At 34.9% G+C, this 22,627-nt stretch overlaps 1 protein-coding gene across 1 annotated transcript; it reads right to left on the bottom strand.

Annotated features, from left to right (window-relative positions):
- Positions 1-1,706: 1,706 nt before the first annotated feature.
- On the bottom strand, positions 1,707-21,817 carry gabrr3a (gamma-aminobutyric acid type A receptor subunit rho3a). Its single transcript, XM_073829628.1, has 9 exons — positions 21,488-21,817; positions 19,038-19,150; positions 12,847-12,914; positions 12,257-12,480; positions 11,100-11,182; positions 8,700-8,837; positions 5,510-5,662; positions 4,653-4,852; positions 1,707-2,463 (listed from the first exon to the last, which is right to left on the bottom strand). Exons 1-9 carry the CDS (start codon positions 21,628-21,630, stop codon positions 2,161-2,163), a joined length of 1,425 nt encoding a protein of 474 aa, XP_073685729.1. The 5' UTR covers positions 21,631-21,817; the 3' UTR covers positions 1,707-2,160.
- Between the last annotated feature and the right edge of the window lie 810 nt (positions 21,818-22,627).

The following is a 22,627-nucleotide window of genomic DNA, read 5'->3' as shown; positions in this document are numbered from 1 at the left end:
GTTTGGTTATCAACTAAGATATATCTGAAATATTTCGCGGACCTGCTCTTTCATACAAACGCAGCTGCTGCCATTTTGCGACGACTGCAATTAATTGTAAGACAACTACCAAACTGGTAAAATTTTAAAACAATTTCATCTTAAAATCTATGTCTTATATCGCCATAGTTATTCATGTGGTGAAATGCCGTCTAGTTTGAACTTGTCACTTATTAGCAACTGCTTTCTTCACGGAAGCTTTGCGTTCACTTCAAATATTTCAACTCAATTCAATATTTAGTGTCAAATTATTTAGTTTTGTGGCAAACAGCTGTGTAATAAGTGGGATAATGTACATCCAGCGGCTTGTTATTGCAAAATAAAGCCCTTCAGTCTTATAAAACGCAAGTCTTTCAGGCTTTATGGAGTCGTCATTCATTCGGCCATATTGGCGGCACTTAATGTAAACAGTGCCACTGAACCAAACGAAACTCGCGATTTTGCTGATTATTACTGCTGAAAATGGTCAATTATTGTGATGTTTTGGGCGGTACTAATCGTTGAGACCAGGAAAAACATTTGGAGTACTATAGAGTGCCAAAAGTCAACAAATCAAGGAGAAGAGTGCAAAAAAACTGTCTGAGGACAAAAGGTGTTTGTGGTTGGCCAAACTGAACCAGGATTTCCAAGGCAAGAATTTTGACAACATTCATGTTTGTTCTTATCATTTTCAGTCAGGTAGGTCAAATATAAGGCTATTATCTTAATTAATACTGCTCGTACGTATCTTTACCAACTATTAACTTTAGTTTGTCAAATTACAGCACCCTTTCCTGCTTACTAAGTCCTTCTCTAAAATGTTAATGTTAATTATTTTACCAAAATAAGAGGGATCATACAAAATGCATGTTATTGTTTATTTAGTACAGGCCTGAATAAGATATTTCACATAAAAGATGTTTACATATAGCCCACAAGAGAAAATAATAGTTGAATTTATAAAAAATAACCCTGTTCAAAAGTTTACACCTCCTTGATTCTTAATACTGTGTTGTTACCTGAATGATCCACAGCAGCATTTTTTGGGGTTCAGTGATAGTTGTTTGTGAGGCAAAATAACAAAAATGTACACAACTTCATTCTGTTCAAAAGTTTTCACTCTCCGGCTCTTAATGCATAAGATATTGACTGTATGATTTTGGAGCATCAGTGAGCGTTTGAACCTTCTGTAATAGTTGAATATGAGTCCCTCAGTTGTCCTCAGTGCGAAAAGATGGATCTCAAAATCATACAGTCAATATCTTATTCCGGTCAGTACTAAATAAACAATAACATGCATTTTGTATGATCCCTCTTATTTTGGTAAAATAATGAACATTTTGTAGATTCTGAAAGGGAGATGTAAACTTTTGACCTCAACTGTACATCAGAATATCTCCAAAATCGTGATGCAAGACAGTGCAAACCCTCTATTCTGCGATAACAACTGGCTGGATGTAAATTACCCCTTACTTATTACCATTTTACTGTATTTGTGATACAACAAATGCAGCCTTGGTGAGCATAAGAAATTTCTTTTAAAAATATAAAAAATATTACCAACCCCAAACTGTTAAATGATAGTGTAAATGCCATGGGTGATCCCTTTACATGTCACTCAGACAGCTACTTCCTGTCCAAGTGGGTGGGTCTACCAGAAAAACATGGCAGAAACTTTGATGAGTCAAAAGCTTTTTATGCAAGACTAGCATGAGGGTTATTTTATTGAATTTATTTACAAGTTATTCACAAGCATATTAAGCAGGTTAGCTTGGTTTTGATGGCTTTTTTGTTGGCTTTGGTTTTCTTCTCTCGGATCTAATGAATAGTTGGAGATAAAGCAGGGGTGCTGGATGGATCCCATGAGAGCGGTCACAAAAGTGAGGTAAGCAGCTCTTTATACAGTATAATATCCTTGAATGAGATGAACATGCTCTTTGCGTTTGAGAGTTTATGACAAAAGACATTCTTTCAAATGCTGTAAGAAATGCAAAACAGTAATATCAAACATTCATCTGGATCTTTTCCCAGTTACACTTAATCAAAAATGTCCACTTTGTCAGGTCACTTATTGTGCTTATTGTCAAAGTGTTCATTGTCTTGTGCAATGTTATTACAGCGACTGATTAGAAAGCGACAGGATCAAGAGTAGATACACCAGTAGATGATGTTGAAGAGAAGGTACGCCACTGGAAAGAGGATTCTAGAGTAAGAATCAATCATGTAGCTGTTGCTCATTATGAATCTGATGTTTTTCCCTACTGAGCGTTTCCTCCAGAGTCTCGTGCCTTCGGTGGGCGGAGGCTCGGTGGAGGAGGCTCTGGGTGGGATGGTCCGCGTTGTGCTGGGTGTGGTGGGGAGCTCGGGGAAAGGCGATACATCCATGTCATCGTGAAAACAGCCGTCGTATGCCATAGCCTGCGTTGCCTCGTAAGAAACTGGAAGCTTTGGTAGGAAGAGAAATGCGAGAAAGTAAACAACAGTGATAAAAAAGTATATTCATTTATGTTAAATGTATACATTTAAGTCAATATGAAATGCCATTTACAACCCATTTGATTTGAGCTGTTATTACAGTAAAGCAAAATAAATTAATATGGGTTTTCCTTCAACCATTGCAAAAAGTTGTGTTCAGTTAATTTTGTTATTGGTATTACCAAGGTAAAATTTTGTTAGGTCATTTAAATTTTATTTAATTAGCCTATTAATTAATAATAATAATAATATTTATAATGTTAATGTTATAAAATATTATTTATGAATTAATAATTTTATTGCTTTCAAAAGCTCTCTGTTGTTGTATTTTTTAAATGACAATATAAATAAAATAACTATGTGTATATTATTTATGAATTATTTACATTTTGTTGATGTAGAATTTTGGCAGAAACTATGGTTAGCAAGGTATATTTGTTTCTAATGAGTTTGTCTTTAAATTTGATAATAAAAGTATCCAAATTATAGTAAAAAAAAGTCCAAATATAAACATATTTTTAATATTTTAGTTATTTATTAATACTTCTATTGCTTTCAAAATCTGTTTGTTTTTTAAATAAAATAACATTAAAATTAAGTTATTTTATTTTTTAAGTAAAATAACTTTAAAATTGTTGTTATCGTAGTATTTTGTCAGAAACTATGATTAGCAAGGTCATTTGTCATTTGTTACCTGTAAATTTGATAATAAAATTATACAAATTATAACAAAACAATTATATTATTATAATTATTTTAACAAAAATGTAAACATTTAACATTTTATTGCTTTTTATTAAAATTAAGTTGTTTTATTTTTTTTATAAAATAACATTAAAATTAATTTTATTTAAATTTTGTTAATAAAATCATATTTAATAATGATATATTATAATAATAAATATTTACAATAAACAATTACAATAATAGTAATAATAGTTAATTAGTAACATGTTTTAAAATATAATGAGTTCATTTTATTGCTTTCAAAATCTCTCTGTTGTATTTTTTAAATAACATAATAACTATACGTATATTATTTATGAATTAATTATTTGTTAATTAATTATTAGTTGTTATCATAGTATTATTAGTCAGAAATTATGGTTAGCAAGGTAAGTTTTTGTTAGGCTTATGAACTTGTGTTGCCTTTAAATTTGATTAAATTATAACAAACAAACAACATCAAATTTGTATGATTATTTTACAAAAAATGTAAACATTTATAACATTTTATTGCTTTCAAAATCTGTTTATTTTTAAAATAAAATAAAATAACATTAAAATTAAGTTATTTTATTTTGTTAATAAAATTACAATGAATAATTATATATTATTATATTATATTAATACATTTAAAAATAATTATAATAATAATTGTTGTTATTATTTTAATTTGTTAGAAATAGTATTTATGAATTAATAATAATATAACATATGATAATAAATATATTAATAATAATATAATTAATATAATAATATTAATAATAATATAATATATGATAATAATATATATAATAATAAAATTATCTAAATTATAACAAAAGAAAATAATATTTGTATATTTTATTTGTATAATAATTTATAAATGATCACTTTTATTGCTTTCAAAATCTGTTTGCTTTTTAATATCAAGTTATTTTAATTTTGTTATATTAATTAAATATAACAGTAATATTAATAATAGTAATTACAACAATTTAAAAAAATATTATTGTTATTATTATATTTGGACAGAAATAATGGTTACCATGATAAACTTTAGTTTGAATTTGTGTTGCCTTAAAATTACCATAGGGGGCGATGTGTAGCTTAAAAGTGAATATTCAGTCTTATATACAAATTTTTACATACAAATATAAATGTATTCGTATTATGCATGAATTCATATTTTATTGCTTTCTAAATCAGTTTATTCTTTTAAAAAAATAACTTTACAATTAAGTTAGTAAAATGAAAATACATGTAGTTATATTATTTATTTATTTATTTGCATTTTGCATTATGACAGAATCTCTGGTTATGATGGTAAACTTTAGTTTGAATTTGTGTTGCCTTAAAATTGCCATAGGGGGCGATGTGTACCTTTAGAGAGAATATTCAGTCAAGCATATTAAAGAGCAAATATCACCATATACAATCTCTGATTAATGCGTGACCCTGACCTTTCCTTTCTGAAGCTTTTTCATCTCTTCCACCGTGGTGAAGTAGTTGACGGCAGCATATTCAATGACCGACAGGAACACAAAGAGGAAACTGGCCCAAAGGTAAATGTCCACCGCCTTCACATAAGACACCTGAGGCATTGATGCTGAGACGCCCGTTATTATAGTAGACATGGTCAACACGGTTGTGATTCCTGTAGCAGATCAAAAGAAACAGTGAGGGCAGAGTAACAAACAAGAAGCGGGTTCATAGGAAACACAAGACATGCTAAGAGGAAAGTTCAAAAGTTCAACCAAATAATGTTTCCATCTGTTTCATCTCATGCAAGAGTCCCTAAAAGCTTATGGACGGTCAAATTGGGTGTAAAAGGAAATGAAAGTGTGGGAAACCCATGACATTCAATACAAATATTCTATAAATTAGTCACTGTTTATTCCAAGTTTGCACACCGTGTAGGTTTCATCACTTCTCTATAGTTCTTCTTAAGAAAGCATAGAGGAAGACACACATTGTGTGGAGTACTTCTTCTATTGTGACTCTCTCTGGGCTTGTGCTACGATGTCATCGACGTGTGTGAAAAGAGCAACTTCCTGACTGGGTGTCTAACGCCTGCTGGCTTGACTATCAAGGTATTTTTGAGGTAATTTAATCCCGTACTCTTGAAACCGGTTTGTGCTTGTTCCCAAAGAGTGTAATAACCAGTGAGGACACATAGCTCACTGTTACCAACCCACCTGAGGCGATACTACAGAAACTTCCTGTCACAGGTCTTATGATAAGATCTGAAGTTAAATAAAACAAACAAATAGTGTATAATCACATTTATAGATTCTAAAATTAGGATGTTTACCTAAAGAGACACGGGCCGGTACGGCTCTCCTGTCGATCCAGAAGGACACCCAGGAGAGCATGACCATTAGCATTGTAGGAAAGTATGTCTGCAGCATGAAGAAGAATATGTGTCTCCTGAGGATGAAGTTTATGTACAGCCTGTTATACCAGCCTGAGAGAAATAGAGAGTATGGGACATTTACAACAGATGCTGAGGTAAATAAAAGAAAGAAACAAAACAAACAAAATTAAACTTTATTATAAATGAAAAAAGGACCATTGTCAGTAAGGCTGTCACGATTCGATTCAATTGACCATATGCACGGGTTCCTTCCTTGTTTTAGACAAGCCAGCTAAGTCATTTCCAGTCAACTGTACTGTGCCGTAATAGTGTACTTTGCTCGTTTTCTCTACATAATCCATTCACAATCGAAGAAAAGTTTTGTTTGTCTAAGAGGACCAAATGTCCATGTATACCGTTTCAAGAATGTCAAATGCGAGTTTAAAAAATATTTGAGTCAATCGGCTAAATATGCGCGCAAGTCATTGCTATGATTGACAGTAATAACCGGATGAAACATCTGACAAGCTGATGTCAAAAAAAGAGCTGTGCATTAAATGATTCACACTAAATTTAATAGCGTTTACAGTTCAAGATAAAGCGTAAAAAATTTATTGAGTTATTAAATTATATAAAATATTCATATTGAGTGCATTATTTAATTCTTATACCATTAATATTTAACTTATTTAATTTGTAATGAATTGTATAAGTATTTAAAGGTCCCATATTGTCAAAATCGAAATTTCCTGGCTTTTTTCATGATAACTGAGGTCTAGGGGCTATGTAACTACCATATGAGTTTCAAAACAGTCAATCCACATTAAACTGCACACAGCCTGCTTAAAGTGGCTGTTCATTTTCACGAGCCGCTGTGACTTCCGTAACGATGTGACGTCCGATCTACTCAGTCACCGCCTTCAGTCACCACCCCGAGCACCAACCACCGTCCCACCCTCCTTTTGTCAAACCCAGACAATATCGTGTCCATAACATTGCTAAGCAACAACAACATGAAAACAAGTCGAGAAAACCCTGTTCAGTCGATAGATGTCGAAACTACATCATTGCACTGGCTTCAGAACAACGTTAATATAAGAGACCAGAGGCACGTCAACTTCAGCCACACAGCGATTCCGGTAAATACATGGATAATGTGTCCCATGATTTGTTCCGGAGTTGTTTGATTTGGTTCATTCACAGTTGTTTTCCGGAATCTGTGCGTGCTTTACACACAACCCATAAAGACATGTGACGTTTGGATGTGAGATGTAATGCGATGCATACGTTTCACTAAACTGAAACTAACCTGAACAAACTGTGCTTCAGCGCTGATAGTGCGGAGCTGGCTCTGCCTGATCGCCGCTTCATTCCACTTTGCACGTATTTTTTCGTCGTGAAGAGTCGCAGGGTAACGTGCATCATCACTACAACACTGCCTTTATGGCTCTGGCTTTTGTTCACACAGCGCTCGTTCCCGTAATTTTCCAGAATCAGCGCGCATTGTGAAAGGGGCTTTACTAAAGCAAAAGTTATGTAGCTTACTGCATTCGGTGTTTGAAAAAGAAAAAACATTAATGATCATTCTGAAATATCCTGTTGAGTATCAGCAGGCTAGGCTCTCTCTATGGCTCTGGGTTCGACTACAACGATACATGACCGTAGTTACCTGTGATTGGCCTGGCTGTGCATCACTCAGAAAACAACAGGCCAATCAGAAGAGAGACTCATGAATATTAATTAGATGGGCCAAAATCGACCTGTTTTTGACAGAGCTCCTAAAAAAGGAGCTGTAAAAATATATTGAGATGGATTTTGGCACTTGTACCGCAAATATATATTCTTAAGGACATCAACAACTAAAATAAACCTCCAGAAATGTGTACAATTTGGGACCTTTAAATAATTTACCCTTATAGGCTTTGTGTCTGAGCTTATTTATTTATTTATTCTAATGACTTTCTGCACTTGCTATACTATATACTTCAGTGTGGTGAAAGTACTACAATTTATTATACTAGTAATTTTATAATAAATCAAAAAAGCAAGACATCTTGAAAAAACTAGGGAGTTGAAATGGCAGCTGCAGCCAATGATTGATCCTCTGCTGCCATCTTCTGGTTAAATGGGTAATTTCATGTCATTTTCATCTTAAAAAGACATTGTTTTCCGTGAAAAAAACATTACTTCCATGTCATCTTTATGAATGAAAAGTGAATTTTTGAAGTGAATTTTATTGCACAGCTGTAGAGTTGAAAAATAATAAAGGCTTCAAAATATTACAAAATGTGTTCATGACTATGAAGGCAAGTTACTGATTATCTTGAATACGATTAAGATGTCCTTTAAGAGAAGTATTGCTAGCTAGCTAACATGAGCCTAAACACATCACAAAAGCATTTAAATGTACAACTATGCAGGTACTCTCCTGGGATTACCAGGTTCGGCATTTAAACTGAATGTTCGTGCCGTTATTATTATTTATTTACGATGTTGCAATTATTATTTTTCTCAGTTTCTGATAAGAATGAGGCAGTAGAGGAGTCTCAAGAGTGTACACCTATATATAGCACATATAAAATGAGCTTCAGCGGAAGTTTACGAGCTGGCTTATCATTCTAAAGAACGTTCTGTGCATATGTTCAATTCCAATACTCTATTTTAAAAACTGATTGTGTTGACTAATCGGAAAAATAATGTAAGTGGCGCATTCTATACGGATAAGAGTCCATGATACCACAAACTTATCACTTACATGTGTAAAGTGTCTCAAACTCTATTTCTGCATGTTGTTGTGAGCATTTTCAAATGTCATTTATTCCTGTGATGCCAAAGCTGAATTTTCAGCATCATTACTCCCATCTTCAATGTCACATGATCCTTCAGAAATCATTCTAATATACTCAAAAAAGGTTAACAACAGTTGTACTGCTTAATATTTTCTTGAAAACCATTAGAGTATTTTAGAAATAGATTGTTTTTAACAATGCTCTCCTGAGAATGACCCAAGAAATCAAGTGATATATCCAACCGTTTCAGCCAACAATGCTTGGAAATCTGATTCTCTATACTATCTGTTGGTTCACAGTGATAAAGCACATGGTAGTACGGTAATAAAATCTTGCAGGAGGAAGTGAAGCACACATACCAGTGCTGCTGTAGAAGGCAAGCCCGAAGGAAGGGTGGAATTCTTCAATAAAAAACTGCGAGAGTGCAATCTCGTCAGTCCTTAATGAATCGTTCCCATTCTTCCAATAGAGCATGAGGTCGTTCTCATTGTAAGCGTCTTCAAGAGAGCAAAAAAATAAATAAAACGTGTGGGAAGGGGGGTGAGGAGGTGCGAGACAGCAAACTCTCTTTGAAGATACATGAGTGACACGCTTCAGAGGAGAGAACACCAAACATTCAAAACCAGCTCCGTCATCTCTCCTCTGAATCTGAGGCCCATGTAATTCTGTGTCATGGGTGAAAGAGACAAAGAGACAACAATGAAGCCTTTATGAATCAGATTAAATACGACTGTTAGTAGTTGGTGGTGAAAACTGCCAAAACTAAAAAAAGGATCATATGTGACCCTGGACCACAAAACCAGTCACAAGTCACAGTTATATTTGTAGCAATAGCCATTAATACATTGCATGGGTTGAAATTATTGATTTTTCTTTTATGCCAAAATTCATTAGGATATTAAGTAAAGATTAGGTTTCATTAAGATATTTTGCAAATATCCTACCATAAATATATCAAAACTTAATTTTTGATTAGTAAAATGCATTGCTAATAATTTCAATTGGACAACTTTAAAGGCAATTTTCTCAATATTTAGATTTTTTTGCACCCTTAGAATACATATTTTCAAATAGTTGTATCTCAGCAAAATATTATCCTATCCTAACAAACCATACATCAATGGAAAGCTTATTTATTCAGCCTCAATGAAAAAAATGACACTTATGACTTTAATCTAATATTTATGTTTTTGTTTTATTTTAAATAATAATAATTTAAATAACTTTAAAAACTATTTTTCTAGTTTGATTTGACACATTTGACACATTATATTCCAAGTCTTCTAAAAACAATAGCTTTGTTTAGGAAACAGGCCATTGTTATAAAATGTGAACATATGCACACATACGTTTAGGCAGGTTTGACGCCAGTGACACTAAACACCAAGCTCAAATGTTTTTATTGTAAATTTTGGTATATTCCTTTCACAGTGCTATCATATTAGCCTGGAAAAATCCAGACCCTAATCTATTAAGATTAAGGGTCTGGGATCGAGCAATGAAAACTGCCTAACTCGAGGGGCGGCACCAAGCATGCATTTGAAACTCTAACTGCACGCAATTGGATAACGCCACGACCAATCACAACAATACACGCTTAGCTACCAGCAGAGCTAAATGATGTTTCATTAACAAAGTTCGGGAGAAACGCATCAGATGCTTAGCGTAAACATCACAAGTCAATCAGCGCCATAGGTTTAAATACAGCTGACTCACCTCAATTCACTCGATGGTTTATCAGTAAACCTCCACCACCCCATCTCATCACTCCGAGTTCTCACTACTCCTATTGGGGGGGGGTAAAGTACTCTGGGTTCGGGCCACTCCTGAGCTCGGAGCCCTTCACCGGACAGCACGCCAAACATGCACTACTATTCTCCGGCTAATTATATGTAAGCGTGAACTTGTGAACTGATAGATTAAACTCTTGCCGTATCCAGTTGGCAAAACAGCAAAAACGTCCTTCTTGCAAAGGAACGATTCGAGTTTTCGGTTTTCTTTTATATGGAAAGCCAAGTCTAACTCGTTTATTGTAGCGGCCAAAGCCGTTTCAAACAACTTGTTGTTCATCTGTAGCGACAGCGATCTTTCAAAGTTTACGTCGCAGTGCTGTCATCATCAGCTTATCTCGCCTCTGGCCCGCCTACATCAGATACACCGATTTGATTGGTTCCCACAATTGCTTACGTATTGCAGTAACCTGCATCATTGCTCGATGCCAGAGTGTCTTGCAGAGACAATTCAAATTGTGCTCTCGCGAGACCTCTGGATTTCCAGGGTACTATCATATGGCTTCAGAAGAATAAATATAGTGCATTACTGATATGAACCACCTTTTTAAGTTCACAGCACCTGGTTATTCAGATGATCCTTCAGAAATTACTCTAATATGTGGATGTGGTGTTTAGAAAATATTCATTATCATTATAAATGTGGAAAACAGTGCTGCTTTGTATTTTTATGTACACTTAAAAGTAAAGGTGCTTTATTAGCATCAATAGTTCTATGAAGAACTTTGAACATACATGGAACCTTTAAAATGCAGAAAAGGTTCTTTATAGTAAAAAAAAATATATATATATAAAATAGAAATCCTTGTCATTTTTGGGTGAACTATCCTTCAAACTCACCATTAGGCTACATTTAGGATATGTTTACAGGTATACTGCGAGCGTAGTGCTTTGACTAATCATTTCCTTGTACTCTGTTGACAGTACTTACTGTTGAGTGTACATGCACACACAGACGGTCATACTCACAACTCTCCAGCTCTAGAGAGCAGTTCTGTGTGTCTAGAGGAAACCTGCTGAAGTCCATAGAGCAGAGGGCCGTCACTGTGATTCTGCAATTCACAATTCAAGACAGCTTTAACAAATCACTTACAATGAGACTGAAAAAGCCCATTTATATTGTGCTTAACAAAACATCAAATCAAGGAAACAATTCAAATGTACTGAACTGAAAACTGATCCTGTGCTTGAACTGGCTCAGACATACCATGTACACAAGTCTGCACTTGCTGAGCACGCTACTAATTCTTAGAAAAAATTCTTGTCCAACCATAGTTCAAAAGTATTTAAGCGAAAACCACACCTCATTTGTCAGTTCAAGTAAACAAAGGGAATGTGGTCACATGTAATTAAACCTCTATGTCTGTATTTTCCCCCATGGAACAAAAAATTTATCTGATCAGTGTTGTTATTGTTAACTAAATTAAAACTATTTAACAATTTTGGTAATTAAAATAAAGCTGAAATAAAATATTAATATTAACTTAAAGTTTGCATTACTAAAATCAGGAACTGAAAAAACTAAAACAGGAACATAAAAATAAAGTAAAACTACTTGAAAAATTAAGTAAATAAATAAAAATGTCAAGAGCATTAACTAAAAGTAAAATAAAAACTGAAAATGTAAAAATAAAGCCAATTCAAAATACACTAATTCTGTTATAAAAATTACATAAAACCTTCACACAGATTTTTCAATATAATGTCAGTTTACAGTTGATGTCAGTTAAAGTACAAAACATAAAAGTAGTCCATAAAACTTGAAGGCCATATTTCAAATCTTCTAAAGCCTTTATCTTAGGTTTACGAAAAGAGTCTTTTTAAAGGCTACCTCACTATGAACTGTTGTGGTATGGAAAAAGCCTAAGTGAATGTTTTCAAAGTGTGTGTTCCTAAGTCATACAGGTTTGGAATGACATGAGGGTGAGTAAATGTCTGATGACAGAATTTTTAGATTTGGGTGAATTCTCCTTTGATGACGAATTTTGCTTCAAAGTTAAGTGCTGAAAACATCTTATTTCCTTTCCTGTGAAATCTTAAAACACAGCAAAATGCCTCGGGGAAATTGCTAGTTTCACAGCTCTTGTCAAAACATCTGGTTTCAGGAACGCGGCTTCATGCGGTACCTGACGCTGTAGAGAATGTTTCCATCTGGATAGACTCTGAGCATGATGTTTTCCATGGTGGTGTCGTGAATAAAAGAACGCTTGGAGTGAACAAAAAAGACGTCTGGCACCCAGATCTTTTTCACCAGTCGAGCGTCAAACGTTCGGCTTTTGTTATTGCTGGAGGGGAAAGCCAGTCTGTCGTCCTGCCAGTAATGCCTAAGGTACAAGGTCATGGTAAAGTCCTATGCCCACAGAAGACATGAAAAACACTTTGTCAGTTTGCATAAGCCGCTCCTTTTAACTTTAAATGTCACTGTGTATATATGATTATGACTGGTGTCAAACATTTGTTTTCACTACATAATTCTCATGACATTTGAGTACATAAAGATATGTACACCAAATTAACAAGTCTATGGATTGGGCATGCTTTTCTACGCACATGTCTTTGTTGTTTTAACCTTTGCCCTCTGCCTCAGTTGTGAATCCAATCTGTTTAAATGGTCGAGGATTTAGGCTTGATGTATGAATAGCACTGGGAGTTGAGGGTGTGCAGATCTTACTGACAGGTTAAAGGTTAAACGTCATTTATAAAAGAGCTGACTTACCATATTGACCTCTGAAATGCTGTCAATGCTCTCCACCTGTACATCGATGCCCACTGGAATAGCCGAACCTGGACTCAGTGTCACAGATGGAAAAGAAACAGAATTAGGAGAAGATTACACAAAATTTGTTTCTCATAGACAGTAATGAGTTTAAATGGTGACCTCACAGTCTGTCGATTTACATTTTTCAGTTAAGAAAAAAACCTAAGCTCAAGTTTCAGTCAGTTTCTTTCAAAAGTGTGTACAGAAATGCTAAAGTCAGTTTAAACTCAGACATTTCTTTTGCTATCCAGATTACCCTTTGACCTTTATAGGTTTGGCAACCAAAACTGTTTCTTATTCAGAATCGGATCAGTAAAACATACCACAAACGATTGATTTTCATGAGATTTGTTTTTTTTTTCTTGTGCATCCTTCTGCTGATGATCAGTGTTGGGCACATTACTTTAAAAAAAGTAATTGGTTATAGTTACTAGTTACTTCTCACAAATTTTAACTGAGTTATTAACTGAGTTACATCATTATAAAAATAACTAATTACCAGGGAAAGTAACTATTGTGTTACTTAAAAAAAAAAATCAAGTATGTCAAATAACTTGGATTCTCCCAATATTATATATGTTAAATTAATAAAACATTGTACACTATTTTAATGTTGCTGTTGGACAATGTAAGAGACACCTTCCAGGGGCTAAATATCACGTTATTGGGTTCGCTTCAACCCGCAGACATGAAAAACATCCCACGGCAACACTGTTACCTGCGGTATGTCTTGTTTTTTCCTGATGACCGCGAAAAGAACTCAAAATACTTTGTCGTTTTAAAACTGCAAAGGGTCTACTTTTATTTATGTAGAGTCATAATAACAACACAAAAAATGTGCTTTTGTAAAATAAATAAAATAAACAGGGTGTGCTCTCTGCCGTCTCGGTCTCCATCATCTCAGACAGACATATAACTAAAACGACTTGAATCTCCGTGAATACGTGCCTCACAGACATGGGAAATATATGTATTGAAAGCTTAAAATGTCTATGTTTAAATGAAGTAAGTCGAAAACAGATATACTTCAGTAAAGTAATTCATATGAGACCAACACGAGCTCCAGTATTTCCCGTCTAAAGTCATCTCTAATGTAATCTTGCCCACAAGTGTCTCTGCTTTTCAAATTTTTGACATCAACGTGAGACGCGTGGACATGTAGGTAAACGCCCACATCGCCACATCAAAAGTGAACTTTCAACAAGTTCATCTCTGCTACTTTTTCATTTCTGGAAGAAGACTCGCTGAGAGGAATAAGACAGAATTTACCTCAGAAAAACCCAATGCAAAAGATTATAGTAACGCCGCATTTTATTGTCAGTAACAGTAACGTCGTTGTAACGGGGGAAACAGTAATTTGTTTGATTACTCGTTACTAAAAAAAAAAAAGAATTTAGTTATTCTGTGTATTTATACCGCCGTTATTCTTATCACTGCTGATGATGTATAGACCCTTTTACAGCCCACGTGATCAAATAGTTGCGCGCGCATTTTGGCAACGGAAGTGGTGTTGTTCCCCACTGGCTCTAACGTGTGAGCAACGAAAGTTTATCAAAACGGTTTCCCAGCATCAAAATGTCTGGTTGTTGTGTTTACGGTTGCACTAATAGATATTCCACCAAGGGGCTTAAGTTTTATAGGATTCCGACAGGATCACGGCCGTTTCAGAAGAACCGGTGGCGCCTGTGGCTGCAGGCGATTAAACACAAAACTCTGAGTCTATGTCATGGTATTTGACGTTCTGTACATGACCACAGACAACGTATTCATAAGCATCCAGTGATTTATATGCTCGTAATTTCTCTCGGGTGTACACGCTCGGTTTCTCAACTAAATACGTATATATATCTGGCCACTGTATATTTGGCCATCTGCTAACGTCTTCTATCCACTCCACTATAGTACACGGATCTGGTAGCCGGATACCATTTGATAAAGTCAACTTTTCCAAATAACTTTCTCTGTCTGTGTTGCTTAATCCGCTCGCGTAGCTTGACACACTGCTGATTCTCGCCATACTTCCGTTGCCAATATGCGCACGCATACGTTGCTACGTCATCATTGTGTACAAACAGTAAAAGGGTCTATAGGACCCCTCACTGAAATACTTTGAAAGTGTTGCCTGCTATTCAGCATGAAACATACAGTGCAACGAGTAAAGTCTGATTCACGTCATAAGCTCGTATGAACTTGTTTTTTTTTTGTGAATCAAAAACAGCGCAACCAGTGAAATCTGATTTCCAATCGAAACGTTTTCTGATTCCCGTCCTTTCCAGTGAATCATTTATGATTCATTTGGGATATCATCTCAATTAATCTGACTCATTTACTGAACTGTGAGTCATTAACTTGTCATGTCCAACTCATGTCCATATGGTAAAGGGACACTTCACCCAAAAATGAAAGTTCTGAAGACACTGTTGAATAAAGTCAACAATGTCCTTACGACCTTTCTGGGTCTTGAACGTGGTAGTTGCGTTGCTGTCTATGCAGGGTCAGAAAGCACTTGGATTTCATCAGAAATATCTTAATTTGTGTTCGGAGGATGAACAAATGTCTTACGGGTTTGGAACGACATGAGGGGGAGTAATTAATGACAGAATTTTTTAAGGATATGTTAGCACCTTTGTGTTTCTTGTGTTTCGTCTATTGTTGAAATAATCCCATGTGCCAACTTTCAGGGTCATGCCCTGACAGCCTTTTCAGTTTTGTCTTTGTTTAATGTCTCTTTGTTTGTCTTGTGCCTAAGCACATGGCTGTGTCTTTGTTTATGTTGGCCATGTGCTCCCTTGGTCCTGCCTCCTTGTTTTCAGTTACCACGCCTCCTTGTTTAGTCCTGGTTTGTTTAATTGTGTTCACCAGATCCTTGTGTCCTCTGCTCCCTTTATATTGTGCTCATTTCCCTCTTGTCTTCGCTGGTTTGTTTTGTGTGTGTGCTTTGTATGCATTCTTCTAGTGAGTAGCTTTAGTCTTGTTGGGGTGTGTTATTTGGTATATTTCTTCCAGTCCAGTCCAGTCTCGTTTAGTCTCTTCCCTCTCTCTTGGTAGATTCTAGTTTTTTTATTTTTTGTTCCTAGTCTAGTTCCTGTCCTTATTTTTTAGTTATTTACATTTAGATTTTTTTCCCCCTAGTTTTCAGCAAGGTTGCTGTCTTGTTTTTATTTATTTGGTTAGTAGTTCTAGTCTTGTTTGTAGTGTTTTCTATTGTTATTCTTTTGGTTTTATTTATTCTAGTTTATTATTTCTAGAAATCAACTTTTTTTTTTTTTTTTTTTTTTTAAGCTTTATTTCCTCTTCTCCCCCTAGTCATAGTTTTTGCTAGTTTTTACTTTTTGATTGGTGTTTTCTCTTGTGTTGTGTTTGTCGAGTTGGTTCCCTGTCCTGTCTCCTGAGTCCCCCCTGGTCACTGCTTCTTCTGGCCTCACAAACATTCTGGGGCTTCAAGAGTTTCTACCTCAGTGCCAATCCTGTGGTTCCTTGGGCTTCAACCTAGTCTCCTTTGCCACAGAGTCTGGAGTTTCTCTATCCTCGACCAGCCTGTTTCCCCTGTCATGTGTACCCAGGCCGATTGTGTGGACTGTCTACTTGCCTCATCTTTCTGTGTGCCCAGTTCTGTTGATAAACTTTCTTCTCTGTTCATTCTGCATCTGGGTCCTCTTTTGCGAAACCCTGACACCAACACAATCGCATTTGTTTTCCAAATATTTCTTCCTCTATTTCAAAGAATCATGAACGTAACTTTAAAGAAATACATTCAAGTCACCAACTATTTACTTCTGCGATGCATCAGTGGAACCGGTAATTAGATCAAATGGGTAAATATTTGAGAGTAGGATTCAATTAGCATTATAATAACAGAATGATATGACAAACATTTGTTTAAATGTTATAATTGTGTCTGTCTGCATTAAGCACTCTACTGTGAATCTTGTGTCAGCTGTTTTTCTTCAAGGGAATCGTACACACATCAATCTCTCAACTAACAGCTGGGTCATGTTAAACAAACATATGGAGACCAGCAATCTCTCTGAGTAGAACAGAAGAAAAACATCTGCGAAAACCTTAAAGCCACCTTAAAACCTTTTTTTTTTTTTTCAGTTGTTCTCAATGGGAGCACCCGTTTTAAATGCAAGGAGCGTGATGAGTGTCTCTTTCACTGCTGTTTTTTTTTTTTTTCAGCGCCGAGAGTTTAAAAATGTTCAACTTTTGGTAAAATGTTGCACTTATCTCTGTCACTTTTCAGTCAGCTAACTAAAACTTGCACAAAAAGGTAGGGCAAAAATACTGTTCACCTCTAACTTCAAAATTGTCTGACATGGTTGTTTTACCTTTTTTGTAAAGGGCGTCTGACTTTCTTTGCATGTTTGCTTTGTAAACAGTGGGTCGGTACTTCTGTGAGGTTGAACTAGTGCAAGATGAGCATTTGTGGTTAAAGAGTATATCAATTTTTTATTTATTTTTTTGTCTTTTGAAGCTGTATTGAAACCTTCAACACACTCCCATTGAAGTCCACTACATAAAAAAAAATTTCATTCTGAAAGTGAACTAATCCTTTAAGCGCTCACAGCTGGGCGTTGTCAGATAGCTAAAAAATGCTTTAGCGGACACATGGCCTAAAACTGCTATAAAAAAAAATTCAGGAAGTTCATAACGTAAAAATGCTTATTTTTTATAATGCAAACTAAACTCTCTATTACTAAAATATTTCAAAAACTGTGTAAAAAAAATACATTTAATTGACTAACATAAAGAAACGACATATAAAGTGTTAGCTGTGTCAAATAGTTGTCTCATGACTGCATCATCAACCACATAAAAGCTGAAAAGCAACATTAAGCTTCCTAAAGACAGAGACTTAACTCAGCGCACATGACTCGGTGTGATTATCTGCCTCTCACTGTTTTCAGAGAACCACCGCCACAAATCATGTTCCCCTAATCTGGACTGAAATAAAACTCAATCTCAGTGTTCACATGTAGGGATTAGCAAACAAAATAACAAAAAAGTACTATAGTACTACCCCCTTTTTTTTGGACATACACCATAATTATTTATTAGTATCTATCTATCTATACATACATACCATGGCAAATAGCTTTTTGTGATCATGTGAGCATTCTCACAGAGTCATTGCTTCACCTCAGTAGACCCAAAATCGCACTTAGAACAGAAAGTCTTAGACAAGAAGATTATTTGATTGAAAACCATTCTATGTTCTCATTTTAAAACCAGCAACCTTTGACTAGCCTGTAAGATTTAGCTACATTCTCAGGCTTTCTCATGAGAGCCACTGGGATTATAATGCAGATTACTGTGCATAAAAAACACATCTGTCCTCAGTGTATTGTCTGCTTGGCACTACTACCAATCTGGGTCAGAGTGATTTTTGTCTGATTTGGACGCATCGCATATGACATTCTAACCTACATTTTTGACAATCTCTGTGGCAGAGTCACATTCTTGTCATTTGGCCCACTGTGACTTTTAAAGCTGTTGATCTTGAGTTCAGTCTGTGTAACAGGACACAGTGCTTAACCCCATTCTGTGACTTCTCTCAATGGACATATACTAGCAAATAACAGCAGCAAGTATAGATGATATCTCTATCGGCACAGCATGTTTCATACAAAGTAAGCAGCTTAAAAAACATGCGAGAATGATATTTTCAGAGTATGTAGATATAATATTATTTTGCAGAAAAGATCTATATTTTCATCTAACATTTATGTCAGTTTCCTGCTGCTTGCATAATAGTGATCTAAATTGCTGTCATAGTGTGAAGTGTGTGGTTTCCATTAGAAAAAAATGCATCACGATTCCCATCAGCAGATTTTTGGGTAATCACATCATTGCTTCTCTTTTTTTCCATCTCTCGATCTCCTGAAATTATCCCAGCTGTCCTTGCAATACCTCCCTGTACTGTATTAATGCTGTTTTTGTATGTCACACCATGCATTCGTGCCAACTATGCGGAATGAGTTTGCATTATCATTCAAATCAACCATCAAGACCACCAAGATAACACATGACACTCAGAATATATGAATCTAACAAGTATGTATTTTGAAAATACAACTGTTATTACAGTCTTTTTAAAGCTAAAAAAAAAGTATGTCAAAAGAGGCTTTTGAATGGAAAGCTTCTCTCACCTCCAAAACCAGGCCTCATGGCGAAGTCGTGATCTTCAATTCGCAAGAGCTGCTCTGATTTAATCAGCAGAGATTTGGTGCTGTCAGATTTCTTTGTTTTAAAGTCTATTCGTCTGTTTGAAAAGAGACAAAATGGAGATTTTTCTTTAAGTTATGTAACATAAGCAATACCATACACAAAGTTAGGTTTAGGTTAAAAACAGCATTGATTACAGCTAGAAATGTGAAATTAACTGACTTGAAGCCTTTATACATAATGCATCATTAAAAGTATTACATTTATGTATAATGCATTATAAAGGTATTCATAATGTACGTCTTAATGTATTATACATTTTCATGTACAATTGTAACCAAAGTTAAAATGCATTATACTATTTGACAGTAAATTGATAGGTAGAATAATGTATTAAAACACAATAATTCATTAGCTCAATGCATTACAAGGCATAGTTAATGCATTAAAACTACATTTGCAATGCATTATATAAGGGCTTTATTTTGAATGCATTAAATATTCTTTGTAATGAATCTTATAATCTCATGAATAATTAATAATAACTACAGCTATAATGCATTATAATACTACTTATCTGTTCATTGCTACACTTTTAGAAAGTATCATTTAAATCATTTACACTTTTAGACCATATCAAGTATACATTAAAACATATGACAAACAGTCAATATCTGATGTTACACACAATCTGCAAGTATTATAATGCATTTTAACTTAGGTTAAATTTTTAAAAGTTATCATGCATTTTAGCATACATTATAAATATTTTTATAAATCATTATATAAAAGTGTTAAAAAGCAACAACTCATTTAATGCACAATAACAGATATACAGTATCTCTCCTGAGACACTTTTTCATGTATTTTATACATAATACAATCCAATGCAATCAAACTCTGACTAAATATGCCCTCTTATTAAAATATATTTCTTCCTATTTTGATTTGACCTGGGTCATTTCCAGGTGCCAGTTCTGTACTAAATAAGTCCCACTGACTTACTAGTATAGTTAATGGGATAAACATTCACATTATTTGATTGAGTTAACACTGTTTAGTGTGTTCAACCTTTTTGACATCATATTTCAGGGACTGTAAGTTTCTTTTTGTCAGTAAGTTTTTATTATGTTACAGTATGTTGACACTTACACTACCAGTCCAGATTTTTAATGTTTTTAAAGACGTCTCTTCTGCTCACCAAGCCTGCATTTATTTGATCCAAAGTACAGCAAAAACAGAATTTTGAAATATTTTACTATGTAAAATAACAGTTTTCTATTTGAATATATTTTAAAATGTAATTTATTCCTGTGATCAAAGCTATATTTTCAGTATCATTACACTTATTCATTACTACAGTCTTCAGTGTCACATGTTCTTTCAGAAATCATTGTAATATGCTGATTTGCTGTTCAAGAAACATTAATTATTATTATTATTATTATTAATAATATTTAAAACAGTTTTATTTTTTATTTTTTTAGAATTCTATGTTAAATAGAAATGTTAAAGATCAGCATTTATCTGAAATAAAAAGCTTTTGTAACATTATACATAATTCAAAACCTTGGAGTTAGTATAAATAGCATCATATGTCATAGAAAGATAAATGCTGTTGTTTTAATTTTCTATTCATCAAAGAAACCTGAAATTTTTTTACTCCGCTGTTTTCAAAATAATAATGCTAAAAATGCAGCTCTGAAATCACAGAAATAAATTACATTTTAAAATATATTCAAATGGAAAAGTTATTTTAAATAGTAAAAATATTTTAAAACTTTACTGTTTTTGTAGTCGTTTGGATCAAATAAATGCAGGCTTGGTGAGCAGAAAAGACTTCTTTAAAAAACATTAAAAATATTACTGTTCAAAAACTTTTGACTGGTAGTGTATATAAGCTACAACAAGCTCAATACACACTACCAATATACTTTTGCACTTTTTCACTTTTACGGTTAAGGTTTTTTGTATTTATTAAATGTTATATATATTATATGATTAATATGAATAAGTGTGTTTCCAATTTAAAAAAAAAAAAAAATTCTGAAACTCTCTGGTTCAAAAGGCAGTGTTACCTGAGAATGACCTCCCTCTGGATCAGTACTAAAAGACTAAATTGCTACCCAGTGCTGTTTTTGTTGTTTACCTCACATACCCAGCTCAACTCTAATTACAGAGTTCCTTTATCCACAATTAATTATACCTTCAAACACACACAATCCATCTACCTCAATATGCGGGTCAAAACACAGCGCTTCAAATAAACCCTTACACATCAATCCACAGGGACGGGACCACAATAAATACGACCAAGAGTGTAAACAGCTATTTCAATTAAACAGAATGGAGATGAGTGATTATATACAAAGCAGAGTTCCAACTACCAGAGCATTCTGCAAATGCATTTAGGAGCAGGGAAAAGCATCCTCACCCTCCATGTTTGTGCCGTGTGTTTTCTCCCAGGTAGACATCCTTGTGCCTGCGCTGGTTTTGCGTGTTGCTTCCTTTGAGCAGGGTGACAGGCCAAAGCCAGGCCAGGCACATCAGCCTCAGTACAGAGAGAGCAAAGTTCATGACCGAGTCCTGAGCTCCAGGATCTGATGCGGGGAGAAATAAAGAGACGATGTGGGATCAGTCTGACTCTCTCAAATTCCGTTCCCAGCATCCTTTCCATCTCGTTGTGCCGTCCATTCCGACACGATAAGGGCCCTTAGATCCACACCGGGCTGCAAACGTTACATGGTCCCATTTGAAATCCTCCGAGCTGCACTTCTGTGTGTTAGTGTGTATACGGTTGGCGGTCTGCGTTTCCCTCCCTACCTAAAAGCCTGTCTGCTCTTCTGACCATGTTGCTCTCCCACGTTCCCCCCTCCCTCCGATTAAAACCAAATATCAATTTATTTCTATAATGACAAAGGAATGACGTTAATTCCTCTCTAATCTTCTTACATGCAGCTGCTGAAATCTTTCAGTAACCTATAAACTCCACGGGGAAGGGGAGGTGCATCACAACCAGAGCTAACTCTACCATCAGGTTGGCTAAAAAAAGCAACTAGCCCTCTTTTTTGCGAATAGCAACCAATAGTTTTTGACCAACTGACTTTCTATCTCTGTCAGAATAAATCTATGCTAATATGTTGATTTGGTGCTCAAAAATGTATTATCAGTGTTAAAAGTTGTATTGTTCTGCTTAATATTGTTATGGAAAATAATGACATACGCCCATTCAAACGTCTGAAGTAAGATGTTATAGAATAAATCTGCTGATCTTTCCATGTCTGTCAACAAGCATTGTTAGTCTTATGTGTTTACTGAGTCTGAATAAGCTCTGGTTGTAAATGGAGCATAACGTGGCAGTGGATTTTCCGTAATTGTATGTGTCTGTACAGCCAAATGGGTGTCATGCTATAAGCTATTGATGTGTAGATCCACCAACAGGCTAATCTGTGAGGTGGATCTTAACTCTCTTCATGGAGGATTACAGTCATGGAGAACATCAAGAGATGATGGCCAGATGAAAAGAGCAGGATAGAGGGAAACAAAACGGGGATGGGAGATGAAAAAAAGACAT

The sequence above is a fragment of the Garra rufa genome, chromosome 23, assembly GCF_049309525.1.
Source record: "Garra rufa chromosome 23, GarRuf1.0, whole genome shotgun sequence".
NCBI classification, from domain to species: Eukaryota; Metazoa; Chordata; class Actinopteri; order Cypriniformes; family Cyprinidae; genus Garra; species Garra rufa.
This window is presented reverse-complemented; position numbering and strand designations above follow the sequence as displayed.

Coding starts and splice junctions, on each gene's coding strand:
- gabrr3a (XM_073829628.1), bottom strand. CDS start 21,630: ATGAACTTTGCTCTCTCTGTACTGAGGCTGATGTGCCTGGCCTGGCTT. Junction 19,151..21,487: donor ACACGGCACAAACATGGAGG/GTGAGGATGCTT, acceptor CTTTTCAAACAG/ACGAATAGACTTTAAAACAA. Junction 2,464..4,652: donor TTCAGAAAGGAAAGGTCAGG/GTCACGCATTAA, acceptor TTCCTACCAAAG/CTTCCAGTTTCTTACGAGGC.